The sequence below is a fragment of the Anopheles moucheti genome, chromosome 3 (assembly GCF_943734755.1).
Source record: "Anopheles moucheti chromosome 3, idAnoMoucSN_F20_07, whole genome shotgun sequence".
NCBI classification, from domain to species: Eukaryota; Metazoa; Arthropoda; class Insecta; order Diptera; family Culicidae; genus Anopheles; species Anopheles moucheti.
In genome coordinates this window covers 66649648-66674080 of record NC_069141.1, presented here as the reverse complement: position 1 = coordinate 66674080, position 24433 = coordinate 66649648, and the positions used below count along the sequence as shown (strand labels likewise).

Below are 24433 nucleotides of genomic sequence, written 5' to 3'. Positions count from 1 at the left end.
GCCAGAAGTACGGGTTTTCTATAATTATATCTGTTTTATATATTTTCCAGACCATAAGAAACATCCAGGATGAGACAACACAGAGAAAACTTGGTAACTCAAGCTAAGCACGAGCTAGCGCTACAATTAGCTTAATCGTTTTGAGCTATTTAAAGGATTGCTTACATTCGCTCTTTAACGAGCTGAGCTTTAGAGTTAGATCAGTAGCTCAATATAGCAATAATTCAATACGAACGGACAAGCTGTATTGCCTACACCACCTTGCTGTATAGGTAACTTAATATAAGGAACAATCCACATACATTTGAAGACATTTCCATCCCCGAACAGTCAATGGTCACCTTATTCCGGGTGTACTCGGCCGATTGAATAATTTTTCTTATTATTAATAATTATCATATCACTATTATATTAAAATCACATAATTTTACTTTAAAACTCAAGGCGCTTATTTCGTTCTGTGCATCACTGTACACCGCAAACAAGTAAGCTTCACCGACGATCGCGATCGTATTCCACGCCAACCATACTGATGTGCACACGCACACCACGAACACAAATCATCCCCCGTCGGCTTGCGAGCGCGCTGTAGCCACTATTATATGGTGGCGGACGGTTTCAAAATAATTCAAACGTTCCGCGACTGTTCACGCGAACGGACGTCCCCCAGAAAAAAACCGCCCCTTCCGCCCCTTTATTACCGCCCGTCGTCAAGGGCCAGCCGATCTTCTAGCGTTTTGGCCACGGTATCGCGCACTGTGGTAGCATCCTTTCGAGTCGTGTCCACCAGTGTGGGTTAATCCCTCTTTTTTCGCCGGGTTCCGCAGTGCAATATTCGTATCGTTTAAAAAGCGAAAGCTAGGCGCCAGATCCCGTGTACAGCCCGAGCAACACCCAAGATTTACGATGCTGGAGAAGGAACCGGATTCAATGGCCGTGACGATGAAGCAGGATTACGCTGCTAGTGAAGTGTACAGCACCACCAGTGAAGCACCACCCGTAAGTGTCCTCCCCCTGTAACACCAGTCTCCATCATTTCCTCATCATCATCATCTCATGCAATGGCGCCATGGAGCTGTAGGGGGCTTGGAATCGACCCCGGAAACATACCGAGTGATTCGTTTGTCGTGAAGCTAAACACCCAAAGCGCACACCACCAAGGCGCTTAATGGGCGCGTGTGCATTCGTATTGTTTTTTTTTGTTTTCTTCTCCTGAGTGCCGTGTACGATGCAATCACTATTAAGGTCAACTGGAGCCATTTCACGCCAACACAATATAATCGTGGCACCGTGTTGGAGGTGCGTTTTCTCGTGTGATTTTCCGTGCAGCACACAGAGAGAGAGCGCACTGTTCGTGATCGACTCCAGCAGCCGTGCAAAAAACCGTCTTTCATCACATCACGATCGGGCTCACGGAACCGTGCGCGATGCACGACGATGTTTCGGATTCTTTTCTTGCCTACCCGTCCACCTTGACGGTGGGTGCAAGGTGTACGTTAAGCGAGACCGCAACAACGCCACGGAGTTTTGCTCCTGCTCACCCAGCATCTGCTCATTTACATCCCCTATGCGCGGGGTGCGAGCCAATGTTACGAATGTTGGTTTATGCTTCATCCGATCGAACCACACGCCATAAATCTAAACCGAGCGAAGATGGTTCTGCGGTGGCACACACAGCCACCGTCCTTCCGTTTGTGTTTATGTTCTCCACTGTCCACGCTCATCGTCTCACCAAAATGCTCCATTCTTCTGCATTCGGATGATGACGCATGTGTGTTAAGGCTATAGTTAACTGAATGCCGACCTCCCTCCAACTCTTTTAAATGTGGAAGACCTTGAGAATAATAATGATGATGTTGCTTCGGTTTCGGTTTCGGTGACTTCGGTTGCTTCGGTAAAAGTGTGGCGTCCGGTTTTGCTTTTTAAACGTTGGCCGTTTCGTTTCGCCGAAATGATGCTTGCAGTGCTGGGTGAAGATGTTTGAAGATCATATTAAAGGGAACTCTTTTTAGCAGTGCGGCACCGCACAGATAGGCACGAAATTTTCAGCTCATCTCCTTCGGGGTTCATTCAATCAATGTTATTATTTACCGATTCGACCACGCATTTGCTATTCAAAGATGGTCCGTTGGCAGCTTTTGCGAATGTTTTTCCCATCGAAAACTCACGACGTAGTTTGCGCGCAGATCGTGAATGATTGGAAGATTGGAATGCAGTTTTTTGTGGCTTTTGGTTTAGAATGATGGAAACCATCTAACCTCGCACTTATGGATCTTTATGACAAGGCAAAATTCCAACTTCCACCGGTCAATCCGTCCAAACGTACCGGAGCTAGTACACTGAGGGTAGCAATTTCCAGCGCAAAAGAACTATAATTATGGACCGTCGAATAGAACGCGAAAGCGTTGATGTTTGGCAAAACGGTTGATTTATTTTTAAATACATACACCTACTTATCAGCTTACAGATACCCGTAGGTACCTAAATTAGTTTATAATCCGCAAAACTCCTTCAAGCACTTGGAAGCACAGCTGGAAAGTAGTATTACTCGGAGCAGTTTGAGAGCATTAAAAGCATACAATCATCACACAGGCTGGCTCACCGGTGGTTATGCTCACCAGTTGCATAGCGCTATTAACCCGCATAATTAGCATCTTGCAGTGTCTGCAGAAAGCGGCACCCGAGACATACCGACACATAATTGTAGCTGCGATCTGCAACCCAGATTGTGCATGCGACAAGTGACAATGACAGGCTGTTTGCGGCTGCATGAAGAAGGCTAATTAAACGAACACAAGACACACTTCGAATACGCGCAATCTCATCTGGATCATCATCATGATCATTCATGATCATCGCCACCCTCCCACAGGGGGGGGGGGGGGGGGAGGGGGTGAACTGAAAACGCACTGACTCCGAAAGCAAATGGATTATCAAATGGAACCGAACCAGTGGAACAGATTTGACTGTACCCAACCGGCTGTACCGGTGTGCGATCGTCCAATTGTCTTTAGTGTCAGATGGGAGAATGGGCTTTAAGGGGGTGGTGAAAATTCATCCCCCCCCCTCCTCAACACCCCTCCCTCATTCCCCCCGCAAAACCTCCAGCTCATCCGGTTTAGATGCGTTTGAAGCCATTCGATGAAACCATTGTTGCTTATTGTTACCGTTGACCCGATACTGCCACCATTGTCCATGGCCCCATAAGGCACATTGTGCTGAGGCAGAGGCAGAGTGCTTTCTGCTCGTCTACACCAAAAAACAAAAAAAAAACACCATGGTGGAGCATCACGCGCCCATCACCTAAAACAATGCACTCATGCACGGTGGTGGTTCCTCGCTTGCGACGCGTTCAAGTCTTTCCCCGCCGAAGTGTGTTTTGAGTTGCGGATTTACATTCACTTTGTGCTTAAATTTTATGCATTTTTTTTTGCTGAACTTTTCGACTCGAGCAGCATTTATCTCCGGTCGGTCCATTTGAATGGCGAGTGATCTCGTTGGGAAGCATCTTCTGTTTTTGATTTTTTATTTTAACCGAACCTAGCTTACGTTAAAGCTGTTTTTCAATTTCCATTTCGGTCACTTGGAGCACACTGGAGGGTCGGAATTTACAATACGGCTCGCGTTGGAAACAATACAATACCAGTACCAATTTCATTACAGCCACCGTTGCTGCTTCGATTCGCACCAGTCCATTCGCACCAGACCTATCTAATCGCTTTCCTCACGCCACGGCCATCGGCCACTATATCCCCCGGGGGGGTTTCCGCTTGCGCCACTGGAGGCGGCCATTGCAAAGCCATTTTTCTTCTTACTTTCGATTCGGTTACCATAACCTCTTCTGATTAGTTAACAAGATGCAATTCTCGAAGTGGTTCGGAAGCGTAGGAAAACGAAAGCACACCAAGAGCACCAAACCAAACGAACGAAAGGAAATCATTTGCAAAAAAGGCAGGAAAAAAGCACAAAAAACAGCCGAAGCAAAAATGGAAAGGAACAAGGAAACGATCGTAAATCGTAAACCGTGCATACGGGAGTGAGGAAAGCATTGTAAATGTGCAAACAGCTGCAGGCGAAAGGTATACCACCGGCCGAACCACTTTTCCGTGAAGCAATGGCGAACGGAAGAACGGAACGGGTTTCGGTGGCTAGGCGTGAAAACAATCGCTGGAACCCTCCTCCTATCCCCCCAAAATCGGTTTAATCATCAACCAGACAGTGTTACAGTTTAATTTTATTGAACGTCCATCAACCCCGCGGCTCGCATGGTTTGGCAGGGGCTAACAGTTGCATAATGAAATTATGCCCTTCGAAATGATTAACTTTCCTTTGCCAATTAGCTCCCGAAACCGCAACACCGGGAACATATTGCCAAATTATTATCCAGCCGAACCTGGAAACGAACCTCTAGGGGGGAGTGGATTGTATTCGATTGGAAGATTATTTTTATAGCATCATATATTCTTCCCGCATTTAGACCACTGGCGTGTTGAAGTAACCCTGCCTTTTTAAAGGGTTTTCCACACCACCGAACCGTCGAGCGCATTTTGCAATACCTCGTAATAAAATTGGGCCGCTTTTAATTGGACACCAACCTCCACTCCCCAACTCCATTCTGCGTGCGATCACAAAGCCAACATTTAAATGTGTGACCTATTAAAATTACAATACCGAAAACAAAACCATTCCGCAGGGCACAGTTTTCGTTACAAATCGTTTGCATTGCGGACGAGAGTGCTGAAACAAACACGAAACGCAATCCTCCCCTTTCCAAGATGGGCACCACTTCTGATCAAACCTCCAATCCCTTCGTCACGTTGAACGCAACGCATCGTCAAGCGAGTCGAATGCATGCTTAATTGGCAAACATGTTCATTTCGACGATGTGTCACTTGAATCAAGCCGTGAAGTCTCGGTGGATTTCCATTTTTTCTTTCGTGCTGTGTGCGAGAAGATTTTCCATTCCAAATACGCGATAGAGTCATCGCGCATTGGGGTAAGAAACGGCTGGACGGTGCGACTAAACAGCGATGAAGACGCGGTGAATGTTCTCATGCGCGATTTTGTTCTCATCTTTGCTGCATCGGCGGCGTCTCAATGTCGCCGATGGTGGTGGAATAAGTAAAAGGATGATCGAGCGTGTGCTACCGCTCTAAGTTGACCCAGATTTTGGGGCCAAGCGATGAGGCTCGCTGGTAGAAAAACAACCCTCAACCACGACCGGAGACGAGCGGAGCTGCGCATCGAACAAATCCAAAACAGCTGTCGGTGGTTCGCGCAATGATGAATTCATCGCAAACGCAAAGATATGGCACCGAAAGGGATCGCCATATCGACCGTATCCATATTTTCCACGCGAGAGGTTTGTTTTGTATGTTTTTTTTTTTCTTCCATTTGCACCATGAACGTTGTGCCTCTTTTTTTCGCCTTCTATCCGACAAAACAATCCACCAACCTGCTTCGTGGGGGGAGACGACCATTCGATGTGCGATTCGTTACGTTACAATTGCGATCGTTTTGTTTCCATCCCTTCAGCCGGTTCCAATCGATTTGCCATCAATTTGTTCCCGTGGTGCTGTCTTGTGCTGAGGAAAAACAAAAACTGCATCTAAATCAAGCTTTCCGGGCTTTATTTTACTGTTATAGCTCGAAGCCACAGCGTGACCACTGATCAATCCATTCTTGAAGGTTGCACGCTGCTGGATGCATCTGCAGTGTTGCTGCAACAGTTGCATCCACGAAGAAGAAGGCTTCCAGTCACGAACTATTTCCAAATCGCCTAGACACTAGACGGCGACAAAACGCGTTGAAACACAATGTTTTCCTTCGTTGCGCGATTGGCATTTCCTGCGCACACAAACAGTCATTACTTGGTGCGCTTTGTACGGGGCAAATGATAATAAATGAGGCAGGGGAAAAAACCCCGTGTATTGGAACAAAAAGAATAGTTAAATTGTGTGATAAAGCATGAAACGGTCAACAACAGGTATGTCTGAGTAACATCACGGCAGCCCCGACAGCGAGTGTCTCACGGGAAACGCGATCGTGCGTAGTCACGTACGTACATACACCTCATCGAAGATATCGAACTGACGTGCCATAAACGCACGGTATCCGGTCACAGACAAAGGAAATTATTATCTTATCAGCTACTGGAAACTGTTTTCCTCCGAATAGTTAAGTATTTTGCTGTCTAGAACCATCCCCAACGCAGCAAAACAACGTCGCCTAACGAAGCCGCAGGGTTTGTTGTTTGCTTGTTGCGAGTGTTCATTATTTGGCAATTTTAACCATTAAAATATAATTAAGCTTCAAGGTGCTTTCGAAACGGTGTCACCACACCACTGGGACATCATTACGCCGTGACCGACGGGTGACATTTCTAACGAGATCGACGGACCATGTGACGGACCGCAACAAACAAAAAGAAGGAAAAAAACCACCTCAACCACTACCAACCCCAAATATTCCGTACCAAAGCACTGAAGCCGAATCGTCTAACCCGTTGCAATTGCACTGGCGTAACGCCGTAATTGGTGACCTCCTTTTCCCAGCCGCGTTCAACCACTGTTGTGGGGTTTGGAAAGGTTTTTTTTCTAATACCTCGCCGAATTATAATAAAAGTAATAACACGCTAACTCGCATTCAACGCACGTCACCCCCCTCCGGGCAGGGTGACTGGAATGAAAACTACCCCCCAACCACACCCCCTCCCTCCAGGATCCCTTCAGGGGGAAAGTGAACCTTAAGCAACCCAAGTGTCAACCTCCGGGTTGGTTTGCTCTTTTCGTTTCCTCGTTTTCTACTTGCCCCGTTGCCGTTTGCAGTTTCGTTTCGGGGTGCTTGCGGAATTGGCCAGGTAAAGTAACACTTTCGCCATTAACCAAACGGCTCGTAAAACCCCTAACCGCAACGGCCACGGTACAGACCTCTTTAATATCCCAAACCGTACCGCAAGAAGTGCAACGTCGTTGAAGGACAAAAAAAAACAGAGTGGCAAAAACAGAACACGCTCTCCTCTGCATTAACCGATTGGAAATGGTTTATATTTTTACAACAACCGCAGCCCCGTACGCAATCGGTACCGCGGGTCAGTGTCCCATCGTGCAAGAGACGGCGTGCGGCTGGATGATTCCGCCGTGCGAAAGCCGGATGAAATCGAAAGTGAAGTAAAAGTCACCATCGGGTTCGGGCGAAGCGGCGATACTCCCACACTATCTGAGGGACCGATGAGGGGGACATTCAACTGACAAGATTACTGGGCTCTTGCCCGTTTTGAAGACCCAAAACTCTCGGACAACCCGGTGTCGTTTGCTGCATTCAACCAGCTGCTACACAAGCTGCGGGACATTTTGCGTTGCTCCCATTTAGGGTTTAAGCGTAGCAGAGCTTCAATAAAACCTTCCTCTCAAATGGACCGAAGCAGTGCTCAGCTCTGCTCAGCCGACAGTAATTGATTACCATATTAAGCACTCGGAGCAGTGAAAAGACTGCCAAAGACTTTTTGAACTAGCGAAAAGCGTTGGGAAAGGAAAGTGAATGCAGTGAGTGGACGACTATTCACCGTTGCAAAAGCTAAGCTTCCAAATGCTCTTTTCATGTGTAATACAACGCATTATTGTGAAGATATTGTTCACAAGGAAATTCTTCAGTTGAAACGATCCGTACAACTTCATCAACCGTGCACCTCAAAACGAGATCTTCACAATGTCCATAGTCATCCACAGTAAATGCTCCAGCGATCCTCGAGGCTCTTCACGACCGATCGCATCGCACCGGAGCTATTGCCCAACCAGAAACGCAAACATACCTTCGATGCTTAAAATAACATTCACCTTGAACAACGCGCGTGATTATCTCACGTTCCTAGCACACGGCTAGGAGCGCATAAGAATGTCAGGAAAAAATAGCCTCCCACGGTTCCATGGAGTGCACGAATTTTATGCTCCACCAGGAAGTAATTAGTCTTGCCGACGTCATCGACGACTTCGTTCTGAACGTCGCGCGTAAGATGGATTTAAAGCAACAGAACATGGAAGGGGGGAGCCCAATATGGGGGAAGATCGCGCAAGATCACAACTCTTTGTCCACATTCGGACGTAAACGGCGATGATCCCCGGTGGCAATGCAATTGAAAGGGACGCGCGCCATTTTTCAGCACCCTATCAGGAGCTCATGAGCATAACTGACCCAAACAAGCAAATCATAGGTTTGGGTTGATCTGGTTTTGCCTACGGTCAACTAGAGACGTGTTTTTCCGACACGTTTTCCATCGCTTGGTTTGGTTTTGTGTACTGGCAGCACGACGTAATCAACTGGCATAGTTTGTGGACAGGATAATTTGAGACGCTTTTGTGTGTCGAAAACTATCAAATCTAAAGGTGCTTGAAGAGGTGACCGTTGTTATTGTGGTTTTTACTAACATTGCACCAACGTCTGACTTAATTTCGTCCCGGAAGAAACCCCCAACACCACCACCAGCAGCAGCAATTAAAGCATCTTTTACGCCAGCTGTAAATGCAAGGAATTATCTGCAAATGCGGAACCTTATTATGGTTAATAAATGTTCGTGGAAATAAATAAAAATAACCCTAGAAGGCTCACGCTATCCACCACCGATGGAAGTCGAAATAAATTGCGTATTCATGTGCATGTATCGTGGTTGGATGATCGCTGTTGCCCGCGCGGAACACGGCGGTGAAATGGTTCGAGAACTTTACGCACCTCCACTGGTGTGTCTGGGCGGTAGCCCCCACCCACTCGCACAGTAATGACCGCACGGGTGCTATTAATGTAATAAGGGCTATTTTTATTTATCTGTCCACTCATCCCTACTGCTCATACACCACACACAGCCACGGTACGCGTCTCGTTCGGCTGATGAGCAAATAACTGCCCCCCTAACTGATGCTTGACTTTTGATTGCTTTGCGAGTTTGCGAGAAATTACCTCCCGCTGGGTGCGTGCGAGATAAAGGGAAAAATGAGAAAAACGTTGGGGGGAAAAGCACAGAATGTAATACTTCCGGCAGGGCTGGGTAATGGTACTCGTTGTTCTGATGCTGCCAGACAAAAGTGAAACTGCAACAACAGCAGCAGCAGCAGCACCGCTGACCTAATGAGCGTTATGAGGATGTGGTGCTTCGGTTATCTGATTGCACGAAGTAAACAACTGACCATCATGAAATACTCGTTGCCGCAGTAATTTTACGCCCCGATGCACCGACCGCACTGCACAATGGAACACTTTCTTTCAGGTTGGTCGATTTGCGCAAAACTAAAAAGCTTCCCCGACCCCGAAGGGTGCGAGCGAAAGGTTGCGCGTTGACGTAACGCTCGCCGGAGTGTGATTGATTCTGTGATGTTTCGGTGATGCAATTTTCGCGCATCTAAAGAATATCCGAACCAGCAACGGTCTCTTGCCGATGTGTGGCGTGTGATGGACCATCTCTGCGCACCATTGCACAACGGCGAACGGCCCGATGCGAGTAGAAGTGATTGATTAAATAACTTCTTCTCAGCGTGAAGAAGGAAACAATCGACTTCTATCCAATAATTGCACTGGCGATACGGTTAAACACAACCGATTAGACACGGTTCTCCAGCATGGAACACGGTTGGTTTCGCGGTCTGGGAGGTTTTTTGTCTGCACCAAGCCCAATCCAAGCAAGCGTAAACCATTTATCTGGCATCGAGAGGCAAAACAAAAAACAAACGAGCGATACACACGAAGAGGGATTTTATAGACGTAACATCTCTTTTTGCAGCCAAACTCCCTATTTGGCTGCCAGTGAACCATCACCTCATGGGTATGCGATGATTATAACTTCAAAGTAACCCTCTTTTCCACGTGTGGACTTGTACTCGAGTACAAACACACGGATTGTGCTGTGGCTTTCTCACTCCCTTTCGATCTTGGCTGATCGATCGAACCCCATCCGAGCTACTTGCATGTGCGAAAACAATCGATCGGTCTGTGTCCGCGCACAGTCTTGACTTCAACTTCGCTTTTCATCGCCAATGTGGAACACATATCTGTTCTGTTTGCGTGCCGACAGTCGGACCCGACGGCGAGGTTTTTGCTCATTCCGATTCAGGGTGCGTTAAACGGCACGGCACGGCGCCCGTTCCCGTGGAAGGGTCGCGGGTCGAACGTGGTCGCCGTTTTGCGCCATTGTAGGTTAGCGTGTTTCTGGTAACACATTCACTTGCGTGCCAAAGACTTGCTGGCCGGTGGGGACGCGGTTGACGCGGCTAAAAATAAAGCACCGTCGTACGGATCGGACCGTGCGATTGGCTTGATCTTGGCTTGATCTCGCGAGGTGTCTGACGTATACGTGAAAGTGATGATTTCATGTGTTGTTTTTCGGTTTCATTCGCTGCGAGGCGGGTTTGTTAGTTGATTATTATAATTATTTCTAATAAATAGGGTAGAATTTAAAAAAAATACGACCCAAAAGGCCACAAGCCACAAACACAAAAACAATCAACGTTTCCCCGCTCGCGTCAAACCAATCAAACCGAAATCAAACAAAGGTAAACTTTTTCTGTTAGAATTTATGTTTCTAATCGTGAGTAAATTGAAATGAACACAAAATACAATATACTTTGGCGAGAAACAAAAAAAAACCCACTCACAATAAAACAACAAGTCGCAATTGTAGTGGGAAATTGTGGGAAAAATACCACACACACCGCACGGCGGAGAAATCATCCAATCTGAACAAAATGCCAACCGACGCGAGCCGACGAGAGGCTTAAAAGCAAAACGCATGTCCAACGTGCATTCAACATCCATTTTCATGCGCACCTCGGGAAACACTTTTTCCCGTGCGCGTACTACCAAAACCACTTACCATTAGCCGTGTGCGTTCGTTGCGCATTCGCGCGTTGAAGTTTTTCCTTGTTCGTGCCGGGGTGGCCACCACGAGCGTGCGAGAATGTAGAGATGGCGGTTGGGTGGTCTCAGATTCCGCTGCTGGGTAATCAATCCGATGCGCGAACGACTCCTTTTCGGAAGGGAGAGGCCGACAGCACCGAAAGCCAAACAAACCTAAAACCGAAACGATGCACAATACCCGACCGCGTTGCATAATACCCGACCCCATCGTAGGGTGGACTTTTATGCGCAGCGCCTTTTTATCTACGGCGTGGCGGGGGGGAGTGGGGATAGTTATTCGTACGCAAAGTTTAGTCTAGCGACCTTAAGCGACAATTAAAGTCTTTTTTAAAACGGCCGCAAATGTAATCGTTTTAACTGGCCGCGTTTCATTTCGGTGATGCCCTAATGGTGATGCCCACAAAAGCTGAAGACGATCTTCTAAAGCTGAAGACGAATCAAACGCAAGAAGAAAAGAAAAAAAATCCCGCTCAATCTCACCGTGAAGATGGATGATGTCAGCAGAAGGTTAGCTGTGTTTTTTTTCGGGTGTTGCTGCCGTTGATGCCGTTGCTGCCTACTTCAAATGATTCAAATTCCCTTGCCCGTACGCGCGCAAGCTCAAAATTACCATACTCACGTTAATGATGTTAGCGCAAAGTACTCTTTATGCCATTTTGCTGGTCGTGATGATCACCGTTTTCGCGCGAGGAAGCGGTGTGGTGTGTTTTTTTCGAGTTTTTGCTGCATTCAACGTTCTTCTTCAACTCGGCCAGCTTCAGCTTCAGCCGCTGTGAAGACTGTTTTGCACTTCATTGTGCCGGATTCGGTGCAATTCACGTCCCATTCGTATGCAAAAGCTCGCACAACGGGCGCAATCGGTTGATCGGTTCCCTTCTTTGGTAACGGACGATGAGTAGCTGAACGTTAATAATGATAGCCTTACAATCAAAGATGATCTCAGGGGAGGGAACGAGGCTCCGCTCCTGTGCCCGTACCTGGCCCTGATTGATACAAAGCTCCACTCCGATTTTCGAGGATCGAATTCATACTTGAGCAATCAAAAACGGCCGATCAGCATGATGGGTGGATAAATGCTACACGGGTTCATCAGTTTCATCAGCTGCGGGTCCGATCTCCGATACGCACAAGCTGACGTGCATTCTTACGCGCTTACAGGCCCAAAGGGTGGGAGAGAAGATAATCCGATGAGAAATATTCTCCTCTTTTTTGTGTTGTGCCTTGATGATTGATAAATAAACCTTTCATTAGTGTTCAATGGGAGACACAATCTACTACACCGGGAAGAAGGGAAATAACTGCATACATAAACTCATTAAAGCACACGCCACAAAGCGCAAACACGACACGATCAGCTCAAATGTAAACAAAAACAAATGGCGCTGCAGTTAAAATGGCTCAACCTTTCTCTACAATGTGGCCGCCTACAGTGTGTGGATGGTCCTAAAATTTCCTCCACCTTGGCCAGAAGGTTTCTTCAACGGGAAAGTCTAACCTCTCCCGTGACCTTCGAGGGTGAGATAGAAGAAGAAGAGCAGGAAAAAATCACTGGAAATTGACCGGGAGCATGATTTATTTCGGTTTAATTACCAACTACGGCCCCTTTTTGGTTCGTAAGTCTAGCCTTCGATCTTTGCTCTTTTCGGCTTTATCAGCCGTGACCAAGTTGACCTGGAAAAAAACCCCAACCCCGCAGCTCAACGGTGCAGCTTGTCGGTGGAAAAAGAAAAGGAGACGACTTAGCTGCTGCAAGCCGGGAAGAGAAGAGTTTTGTAATGAGAGGCTCCACTGTGGCATGAAAGCAGTAAACCATCAATCATAAAGCGAGCTGATGGAGAGAAGAGCGATCGTACCGGATCGGATCGGTGTTCAACAGCTGATTGTTCTTTCGCAAAAGCGAACATTTAGTTGAAAACATAAACAGACGGAGGTGCTTAAGATAGAGTTCAATTCGATGGGCATGGGGATGTACGGTTCAGTAGTTTAGTCGATCTTAACCCCAATGCTGTATTTGCGAACGTTTTGTTTGCGGAGATCCTGTTTGTGTGGCATTTACATTAAATAACCCTTGCCACAAGTGGATGAGTGGTGAGTTGGCACCGAAAAATCCCCCAAAAAATGAAACAGGAGCCGGACAATTTACTTTCCCTCTGCGAGTGGATAGCGTACTTTTACATACATCACGCATCAGTCTCATTTAGGTTTAGGTTTGGACTATCGATTAATTTGCATGAAAAACAACAAGGTTTTATTGAATTTTGAAAAGGAAGGATACAATCAATAAGCTTAGCTGAAGGAAGTAATATTGTGGATGGAAACCCTTTATAAAACATTTTCCACAATGCCTTTCTCTTCTCTACTTCCACGAGAAGGCAAAACGCTTTACGACTATTGACAGTGCACGCTAAAACAATATTGATATTTTATTGGTGGTGCAACTTTCCAGCAAACGAGGATCTCATTTGCCAACGTTTTCCACCGTGTTTGTGTGTGTCACCGCAATGGCACAATGAAAGGGGAAGTTTTACGATCGTTTGGGAAGTGGTTTTGTTTTCCTACCATTCGGGAATATATTTATACCGCATAACTCATCCAGCCGGGCCAGATAAAACTCCCCAGTCCTCTACGGGGCCCCTCTACAGGACCGACCTTATCCGCTTCGAACAGTCCACAACCACAAAAGGAGCGCCATTACGAGCAGAGAAGCAAGAAATGGCAAAGCAAAACAGACGATGACGGCATACGGTGAACGTGATTGGAATAGTTGCAGCAGGCAAGGCGAACAAACGAACGAACGTTTGTCGTTCGACGCGATGTGTGCAGTTTCAATATGCAAATGTGAGCTTTCCGGTTGCGTTAAGCCGGATACGCCACAGCAGAGAGCGACCGGAAGCGCGAGCAGTATCGAACCAATTTTTAGCACGCGGTATTTCGTAGTTTAACAATTTGTTTAATATTTCAAATTACAAACTGAATTAAATTAAATGCCGTTTGTTTCATTCATTAAACGATCACATTCTTCCTTCATTCTTCTTGACCATTCATAACAATTTAATTGACTGTTTGCTTACTCTTACTCCATCCCACACAGGCCTACAAAATGCGTCAAGCAAACTCGGTGAAGATCGCCAAGATTATCGCCATCACCGTGGTGCTGTCGTCCTTCATACTGGGATCGTTCATCCTGGCCTCGTCGTACCTGCAGGCGAAGCAGTCCTGCGACCAAATGCAGGCCCTCGATGCCGTCCTGAACAAGGAGCTGATGTTGGAAGCTATGCAGCAGGTGAGTGATCTTTTCCCTCGTTTTATCTCCCTCCCCCCAAAAGCGGATGTGTCAAGATCATGGTCGTCTAAAACATTTTAAATCTTAAGCTCTTGAGCTTGGAGGACCCACCGAACCGAACAAACGGTCACGCCCGTTGTCAACACTTCCACGTACGATTGCGTGCTCGGTCAGCTGGAAAGCCATAATAAAAACACGACTTCATAACGTACCACGGCAAGACCTCGGTACGGTTTTCCAACGCGAAAGAGAAACACAACAAATTGCTTATGTTTACACCGGACCGGAGCGGTGGGACCCATTTCCCGAGCACACAACAAGGCACCACTTCTAGGAACGCCTGTTTTCCATAAAGCACATAATTTATTCCTCAAACCGTCAAACAATTTGTAGACCTTCGGCACTGGTACGGAACGCTGGTGTTGTAGACAAATTTTTGTTGACACTGAAGACGTCCCGGCCTACAAAGCTCAACACTTTTTTGTGCCTCGCAGGCCGTGACGCCCAAAAAAAAAGCTTTTAACATTGATGGTTTTGTGGGTAGACCTTTGCGGCTGGGGGTTTTGTCAGCGCACAGGATGGTTGCTCTAGCTGGCTTTCCACCGACCACTTGACAAGTCAACGTCTCCTACGATTGCAAACAGTGTGCGACGAGGCGAATCATTTGTCGTAAAGCACTTATACGATTGCGTTCTGCGTGATTATCGCAGGTGGCAACGGGTGCTACGTGGCGGCTCGCTTCACTGTGAGGCTGTGAGCTGATCGTAAAAGCAATTCACCCAGCAAATGGCGAAGGCTTGACAGCATTATGGGGTTTTTGTTTCCCTCCATTTGTTTTATTTTTGTACTCGTCTTCCCAGATTCACCAGACGTGCTAGCGCATCACACGGCTGCAGTGAATAGTTCAAGGTGCTGCGGTTCACTGCGGGATAACACTAAAACACTAAACCGGGAACGAACGTATCGGCCAAAACACACACTGGACACAGGGTTATCGTTCGGCCATATCTTGAACGCCAATTGGCACGTTTTATCACCCCACCAGCAGCCAGCTCGCATGTGCCATTATTAATTTATCGCACGGAAGTTGGTTGTTTGGCGATAAATATGATCTTTGCAGCATCGCGTTGTAACTTATCATGCAGCAGATTAAAGTTAATGGCATGTGATCCGAGATAAAGCGTCCACCTTTAGTCTTAGACGCTCTTAAAGCAATCATCCATTCGGCAGTAATCACGTCATTATACGTATTACTATTTATTACCAAGCATTTCCCATCGCGCCAACGTTGACTCGAAGGAAACTGATTGGCCAAAATCTAATTTATGGCAACCTTAATTGTGTGTGTGACAAAGATCAGATGTGACCTGTACGTAACTCTCGCCACTATTATGCATAACCAACCCCCAAAGGCCCCTCCAAAAGGGCTGCGAGACGATCCCGAACCCGATGCTAATTGCTACCGAAACACAATCATATCTACTGGTTTGCTTGCTGGAGGGAGGGTGCATTCGACCATCCATCATAAATACCCTTTTCGGAGTGACGTTTTATGGTGCATAATGGTGCTTCGATGCCGACGACAAATCTAAGCGTGTGGGCATGACATTTGGACAAATCAAGGCCAGTTCGTGACTCTGGGTGGATCACAGCCGGACCTAATCCCGCCTGGATTAAACAATGCACCGGTGCGGTGTGGTTGTGTGATGTGTAAAATATGGCCCCTTTTTTATTACAACTCGTATTAAGGGTTAAAAGGCCGCCATCTTAGACGACACGTCACCCGGTCAAGTTAGTGATGCCACTCAAAGCTCCTACCGATGGCGTACCGTGGAATACGCCATCGGATATCGTGTCGATGCAATTTAGCATTTTTATCTTCTACACAAGCTCACTCGGAACAGGTTTGAACCATGGATGGCGAAATTGGTTTACATTTTGTTTGTGTTCTCAAGTATAACAATAAGACAAGAGCTCCTTCAACATTCTTCTTTGGTTGACTTCTCCTTCCATTTTTTCGAAAGTTTATCGCCAGCAACTCATTTAATTCGTTTATTATTCCAGAACCTTAATGCTGGATAGTCTGGTTCCATGTTTTCCTTATATTCCCATTTCCATAAACTTGTTCTAGCCTGTCTCTACCCTGATAATGAGGGAGTTGGATGTCTAAAGCGTTTATTGTTTAGAATTTGAAAGATGTTTGTGTTTGTACGCAGTCGAGGTTTTGGGACGATAAAGCATGTTCTTTTTGTTAGCTGCTATCACGTTCATCATCATCGTTTGACTCTCCATGATACATGGACGTGAAAAATGACACCACCTTGCGATTGCGATCCAATGATGCCCGGGTTGTATAACAGTGATCGCTGGGTCATGAAAGCTCGTTCCATTTTTAGCTACACCAAAGTACACCTTGTACCCATCCGCTTCGGGAACTTCCTTCCTGCCCGATCTGACTACTATTGCACCGCAGCGTGTTTTCCTTATTATGGGAAAATTATATAAAGAGCATTGCAAGATATCAAACGCTTTGCCGCCGCTTTGTGTAGTATATCGTTTTCACCATAGGCATGGATGCTGCTCAGGTCGCAACATTATCGCGAGCGAAACGATAACCCACCCCTGTTGTCCCACATGCTCCAGCTTGGAAGCTGGAACCTTCTATTGCTACGGGTGGAAAATGAGTTTTTCTCATCATTCCGCCCCTCTTCCCGCTGCCGAGAGGCAACGGGCAAGGTTAATTAAAGCTACGATCACCTTCCGATAAGCTGCTGTAATGAGCTGAGCCGAGCAAATAGTGGACGAAAAAAACAAACATGCACACTATCTATTCGTATCTCGCAAAGCGCCAGCCACGCAGCGGTTTAACCTAGAACTGCCGCACAACTGCCGTGATGGAAATTCGCATGTTCGTCGTCGTGATCGTGCAGGGAAATGCGTTCCCGATTTGTGTTCTGAGGCAAAAGTTCGTGACTTTATCATCCGGTGAGCGGGGGGTAGGAGTGGTGGTAATTGGGGACAGTGAAGATTTTCCGTGCATTTCGTGGAACTGTCTTGCCACTCACTTTCCTGAGGGATTGTTTTTCCCAATTAACCCTAAACATTTTCCGGAATATAATTTTCCATTTTCTTTCTATTTTATGAGCTTCACGCGTCGCACATTGCACCCATAGTGTTTTTCACATCGTTTCGAAACTCACTGCCCGATCGGCAGCTTGGTATGCGATGCTCACATCACCCCACATCGATCGACCCCTCTTAGATCGGTTGGTACGAGTACAGGGGGGTTGGGGGGTGGGGGTGGTTCTGGGAAAACAATGAGCAATTGATTTTCTATAATTTGTACCTCCAAACATCGGACCCGCATCGGTTACCATCCCCTGCCTATTACGGCGTTCCTTCCATACCGGCGATAGGGAACCATTTCTAAAGCACCGAACGAATCAACCGAACCGAGCGGACATGCTAATAATGGTCCCACCGAACCCTTCGGGGCTGGACGGATGGACGGATGAACACCGCTCCACTACGACACAGTAATCCAGCACAATCGTGATTGCGATCGCGATCGTATCATTAGCGACTGTGACGCAGAGTGCCGTCCACGAGCTCCACGGGGGGCCATCATCGTGTACATCTCCTTCTTTTTTGCTGGTTGGTTAATTTCACACGAGATTGTTGCATGGTGGATACGCAATATCGGTTTGCTTGCAGCGGAGCGGACACTAAATGCCAAAAAACACTGAGCTCCGTGAAAGATGTGCCGCGACAAAACAACAGCCGCCCCGCCATGTTTGGCAACCTTTTTTTTTGGGGCTGTTTGTTTGTTTGCACTTTTTAAGTACACAATTTCTTTTAATTGCAATTATATAAATGGAGCGCTATACTACACACCGCCACCGATTGCGTGTTTAGTTTTTCGATAACCGAAACGGAAACCACACGGAACAGCACGTGTTCCTTTCGGTTTTTTTTGTTTAAGCCAAAAGCGAATACAGTTTAAGCCCACTGACCGGATTTTGTTTCGCGTAACACATTGCGCTACTAAAACCTAAACTGGGGAGAAATAAAAACCCTCCCCCCCCCGCACCTTGCACAGGAAGAAAGGATATAAAACAAACGGATGGGGCTTTCCATTCCCTTTTCGTTTCGGTTTCGTACTCGTACCGACGGCTTGAAGTGCGACCATGTGTGTGGTGTGCGTGGGTGAGTAGTTTTGTTGCGCGAAACATCACGCACCTCGTGAGTGATGTTTGCACGTTTCACCACAATGCGACCAGAAATCGCAAAGAAGTGTTTTTTTTTGTTGTTGTTAGCAAACAACCGTGAACGTACGATAAATGGAGCCTCGCCTTGGGTCGCCCGGGGAACCAAAACCAAATTATACTTTCGGGGTTGAGGGAAGGTTTTTTTTGTTTGATAAACGTGTTTTCCGCTCTTCCGAAGGCAAAACCAAACCCGAAGAGTGTCATTTATTATTAACGAAGTTTGTTTGTTTGTTTTTCTGTTTGGCCAATCACCACCACTAAGTTTACAAGGTGGTGGAGAAGGAAATGTTGATGGGGAACGTTTAAGCCACTACACCATGTGACCACGTTTTGTCGAACAGTCGAACAGCATTGGTTTGTTTCGAATTTGTCATCTGCTCAAAATTTGTACGTTCCGGTGACTAATGGCTTCTCCTCGCGATTTCCTTTCCAACCGCGGATGTTTAATCGGCTCATTAGCATGATGCAAAAAATGGAACCTTCACGATCCTTTCGCTAACATGCACGGATCACACGGTTGGTGCGAAAAAACACGGTACGCAAATATTGCAAACGGGGAACAAATATGAAATAAACCCGATGTTTTTCTTTCGGTTTGATCGCTCTCTCACTTCGCGGGAGCTTTCAGGTGGCAACGCGGTGCTGTTCCCAAATGGCGTACTTAAGCAAGCGAGCTGCTTTGACGGTTGATTGCGTACGAAATAAACGCACGAAATGGTGAATGTTGCACTTTCTGTTCCATCGTGACAGATCGTTTACCTCTCACTTTTGGGGGAGATTTGGCTAATGAGCCATTTGCGCTGGAAAGGCGACATTGTGTCGGCAAAACAATGCAACGTTCCGTTCCGAGCTGCAGATGACTCACCCGGCGGTACTTTCCAGCGGGGTGATGCAAACTTTCTAGGCGCTTTGCTTTTAGATGAAAGTGAAATTGCACTATTAATCACGTTCGATTGGCAGTTGGTGAATAAACACAATCGGTGGAATGGTTGGTAGCTTCATTCCGGCTTCAAGAAAGAATAAACCCTACCAGACATATCGGGAGGTCCCGTTATATAATGCCACCTCGCTTCTGCCGAGCAAGACAAAAGGTGCAAGCATTAGAATTCGAGAAATAGCTCAACATTCCTTTGCCATGGTTTGATTCACCATCGCGATGATTTTTTCTCCGTTCGTCTTCGCTACGAAAGGTCACTAGACTCTATTAGGCTTCCTGTGGGGCCCTTCGCAGCTAGTTTGGTTCCAAACCATCCGCAGCTCTGCAGTCCCGTTTCTACGGCGTGTACACAACAAACAACGAAACCAAACCGAAATCAAACACATAAAACCAGTTCCCTCCCCATTGGTTGATTACAACCCCCCGGAGCGATAAAGTAACGCCAAGGGTTCGTCGCTTGGTGTTGCTGCCAGCGCGTTGAAGTCTTTCCGATCGGTTTTGCTGTTCGAAATGTTCGAAAGCAAACGCGGTTTCCAAGCAAGACAAAAACACAGCACAGACGGATGATATTTTTGTGTGGGAGCACTAACGATCGTGGCCGGGGATGAGAAGTAATAACGGCTAAATAATAACATCGCAAACGTAAAGAAAGTCAGCATGGGCGGGAAGGGGGATGGGTGCGAAAAGTGGCCCTGGCGACGAACTACCCCTGCTGCCTGGGGCCGTGTCTTGATACGTCTGATTGTGGTAAAACCACTTTCACTTTTCTTTCGTGGAGCCGCGCAGCTGGAAGCTGGTTAACGGTCGCTGTACCACACAAAACCCATCCCTAAGAGGGAGAGTGAGACAAAGTCGACATGAAGTTCAAAGGTTTTCCCCCCCCCCCCCCCTTCCTCACCTCCTCCTTTTTGTCGCTTCACACCCGGGGATGGTCCCCCGATGTTATGGTGGCGATGGCTGGACAAGCAGCCATCCGCCAGCATGATCGGGGCAGCAAGATGAAGTAACCACCAATTCGGCTCACAGTATGGGTGAGCATCAAGTTACCACTTCGGAAGGTGCGGTTTGAAGAAAAGGAAGAAAAAAAAACCGATTCATCGTACGTTCAACCGTCCATCCGCAAACCGGGAGCGCTACCCCGGAGATCTAATCCGGTGAGGTCTAGTGGGGCCATCCGTGTGATCATCACCATCGGTTTTCCAATCTCCCGCTCGGTTTGCGGAGTTGCGCGTGTGGATACCGTGCGCCGCGTTTGGTGGGCGCAATGGCAAAAAGGTCGTTTCATAATCGTTACCGAGGCAACTACGTTTATCATGCACCCCGGGTTCGATCGTTCCAAACCAAACGAGCACTCTTCAAGGGGATGCTTCCACTTGTACGGAGGTTGGGCAGTTGAGGTCCATTTGGAGTCTTTTTCGACCACTGCGAAGATTTTTCCAAGGGTGTGAAGAATGCAAATCCTACATTACGGTTTACAAATTACATCTTGCGGTTTGAAGTGTTGCTGCTGCAGCTTGCTCAGTAACATAATTTCCATTCCACATGGAGCTCATAAGTAATGGACGTGAAAGTGAGGTGGCAAGCACGTTCGCAACGGAGATCTCTATGACAAATCGACACGCTAATGCGCTTTAGATGATGTTTGGACCTACTAATAGCAGAAGTTCATTTCGAAACTGATTAATTAAACTACCAAGTGCGACCCAAACGCCCAATGGTTGGGCCCAGTGCAAGAAGACTTAATGCTTCGTTTAAGCGCAGCTTTAAAAACTTCATCATTAAACTTCAAGATGACCTCTGAGCACTTACTCAACCATGCTAATCTAGACTGTGTGAGTTGTCGGATCCGATGGCGACATTCACGCCGCAATGCACGCACCAGCATTTTATCGACGATCATCCCGAACCGTGCGCCATAAGTTTCGCACGCAGTGCATCGAAATCGAATGTTTTGCCGAAGCAAGATGCTGATTGCTTAGTGGGGTTTTTTTTTCGCAACACACACTTCAGGCTGTGTGCAATCCGGTCTAACCAAATCTGTCACCGGTAATTCCATATGTACTCCAAGCAGTCAACCAGTAACTCCGCAAAATAGTAAGAACGACTTTGTATCGATCAGAGAAGAGTTAAAATGTTAAAGCCCTAACCTGTCTGTCAATTGCAGGAACTTCAAGAAAGAAATTTCTTTTATTCCTCTTACCCATGGCCCCAGAATGGTATCGCTCGTATCGAAAGGTTAACCTCTAAGAGATAACCTTTTTCAAAAGCACAATGTTGGGGACCACCCCAGCGTACGTCCATGCTCATGTAAAGACTATGTAACATGCTTAGCACATTTTACGCAATGTTACCAACAACGAGGAAGTACACCGTTTTTGAAGGGGCTTTCACTCTATCCGACGTGATCGCGTCCGGGTGGTTGATTACTACACACGCCTTACATCACACTTCGTACGCCGCGTACTACCATTTGCGACCAAGTAGGTCTGCATTGTAACCCACCCACATAAGGTATCGAGTCGTTTAGCTAACTAACCCTATCCGATCCGTTGTCTGTCGCACGCCAGGAATTGCCAAAGGCGCAGGCTCTGATGCAGGACAACCTCTCGGCCGACGAAAGCAACCTGCAGACGATCGATCGGGATGAGAGCAAGAAGCGAAAGCAGGAGGAATCGCACAAGCACCACAAGGAGGATTCGGACGAATCGGGCGACTCCGAGGATGAGGATGATTCCTCGAACGATGGTGAAAGCGATGAGTCGCTGGACATGAACAACCGTCACCGCGTCAACCTGCCGCTGGATCTGCACCTGACCGATCTGGCTAGCGCTATTCTTCGGGAAAACCAGAAGTGAGTATTGTATGCGAGTCGGCAGAAGGTTTGTGAACACTTCCCGGACATCCAATTCTCTTTCCTTCCCCAAAGATCCCGCATGAACTGCATCGTTGAGCGACGCCGTTCTGAGGAGTTGGTCGATTCGCCACCGAAAATGGTGCGCCTGCCATTCGGAATGGATCTGACCACTGACCCGAAGCAGCAGAAGGTTACCGGTGAGCGTATTGCCATCTTCTGCGAATCCGGCAACGAGCTGAAGTGAGTACAAACCGTGCGCACGCACCGGCTGTGTGACGACTTTATGCTAACAAACGTACCCTTTTCCCTCACGGAATCGCAGGAACGAGGATGCAGAGCCTGTCCGTCAGGTGTTGATCCCGATCCCGCCGGTTCGCACGTTCGGCCCAATCACGCACCTGCCCCAGCAGATGGGACCGCCGGCCCAGACCATCATTCGCCAGATGCCGCGACCAATCTTCCCGATGCCCATGATGCACCATCAGCAACCCCAGCAGTCGCCCCAGCAGCAGCTTCCCCCGATTCCGGCCCAGATGATGCAAGCGCCGCACCCGGACGCACCGATGGGTCGCCCGAACTTCCATCCGTTCCTGCAGCAGCTGCCCCAGATCATGGCCGCACAGATGCACCAGCAGTCGGCACAACAGCCCCAGCCGGCGATGCCACCACGCACTGAGGTCCGCATCCATCTGCAGCGCATTCCGATTCCGGAGATAATGCGCCCATTCTTGCCGCCCCAGATCATGCGCAGCCAGCCGGAACCGGAGCAGCAGCAGCAGCAACAGTCGGCCCCACAGCCGCAGGCACCCCAGCAGCAGGAGGTCCAAATCCGCGAGATGCCGATCGATATGGCGATCCACAAGTTCCCGATGCCGTCGTCGGATGAGATGAACGTCGCCGACTTTGCTGCGCAGAAATTCACCGAGCAGCTGCGATCGCTGATTGCTCGCATTGCCGAATCGGAGGAAAGCGATGAAGAGACCGACTCCTATCGTAACGTGCCCGATCAGGAAGGACCGTCGCCCCATTCGGATGAGCGTGAGCTGCAGGAGCAGCAGCCGCCGCGCCCGACCGAGCCGGAAATGGCGCACCAGGAGGAACAGGAGCAGCAGGCCAACCAGCAGCCGGAGCAACAGGCACCAGCGCAACCGCAACAGCCCGAACCGCAACCAATGCTGCCGATGGGACGGATCCACTACGGTCGCAGTCTGCTAACGCCGATTAGCTTGCCCGGAAAGGTGGTGGAAACTTCCGCCTCCGAGGAGGACGCTGTCCGTCCGCATTGTAAGTAGCGTTTGAGTGAGGGATTCAGCGAAATCAACGAAGGCCATTATTAAAACTTAACCTTCCCCTTTTTTCAGATGTCCAACCACGATCGGTTTAAAGCGATCGTAAGGACGGGCTTACCACGGCACCGGTAGTCCCTATCTGCAACACCCTATGGGCTTGTTTTTTTCTTCTTCCTTCTCCTTCTTTTGTTTATGTGCGCCCACCCCAAAAAAAAACCCACATACAAAACACAAACTAAGATGTGATTTTAAAAAGGCAGAATTACCACGCAACTAAAAGGACTTAAACACTGCTAGTACTACGCACACTATTACGGGACACAGATGGAGAACGACAGAACAGTACGATAGTATGAACATCCGGACAAATCAGCGAATCTCAAACGTGGTCGGTGGTAAAAAAAACACACACATCGTCAAGATGGGCGAAAAGAAAAAAGAATATGTAAATATATTTTTGGATTTTGAAGTGAACAAAGGTACGGGGATGGGCAAATTAAAGCCAACGCGGCTCGAAACCACCAGAACGAGCGTTTATGCGTAGCGAGTAATGTGAAGCATTTGTTTGCCGTGCTCGAAGTGATAAGTGATAACGCATACGCATTTGGAGAGAAACTGGCACGGAACGTGTGTATTGTCGGTGTGTTTGTTGGGAAGGATTCAGGCAGTACAGCTACACCGCTTTCCGCAACAAGTACAACGGAGACCCTGATGTTTCGAAACTAAACATCCCATTTTTAGTAAGCAAAAGCAAGCACACCTGTTTCTCGCAAGAGGACGATACAAGGTAGACGGACAGGCATCAACTGTGTATGTTCTACGCTGACAATAAATCTACAAATATGATTTTAACTGTGCGGTATAGCGTTTCTTACTTCTTCCAGCGGACAGGAAAGAACAGCG

General features: G+C 47.6%; 1 protein-coding gene across 1 annotated transcript; it reads left to right on the top strand.

Moving 5' to 3' along the window:
* The first annotated feature begins 646 nt into the window (after positions 1–646).
* On the top strand, positions 647–24353 carry LOC128301791 (putative mediator of RNA polymerase II transcription subunit 26). The gene is made up of 6 exons (XM_053038421.1): positions 647–999; positions 13991–14182; positions 21955–22238; positions 22314–22481; positions 22564–23525; positions 23603–24353. Exons 1-6 carry the CDS (start codon positions 907–909, stop codon positions 23623–23625), a joined length of 1722 nt encoding a protein of 573 aa, XP_052894381.1. The 5' UTR covers positions 647–906; the 3' UTR covers positions 23626–24353.
* Positions 24354–24433: the final 80 nt, after the last annotated feature.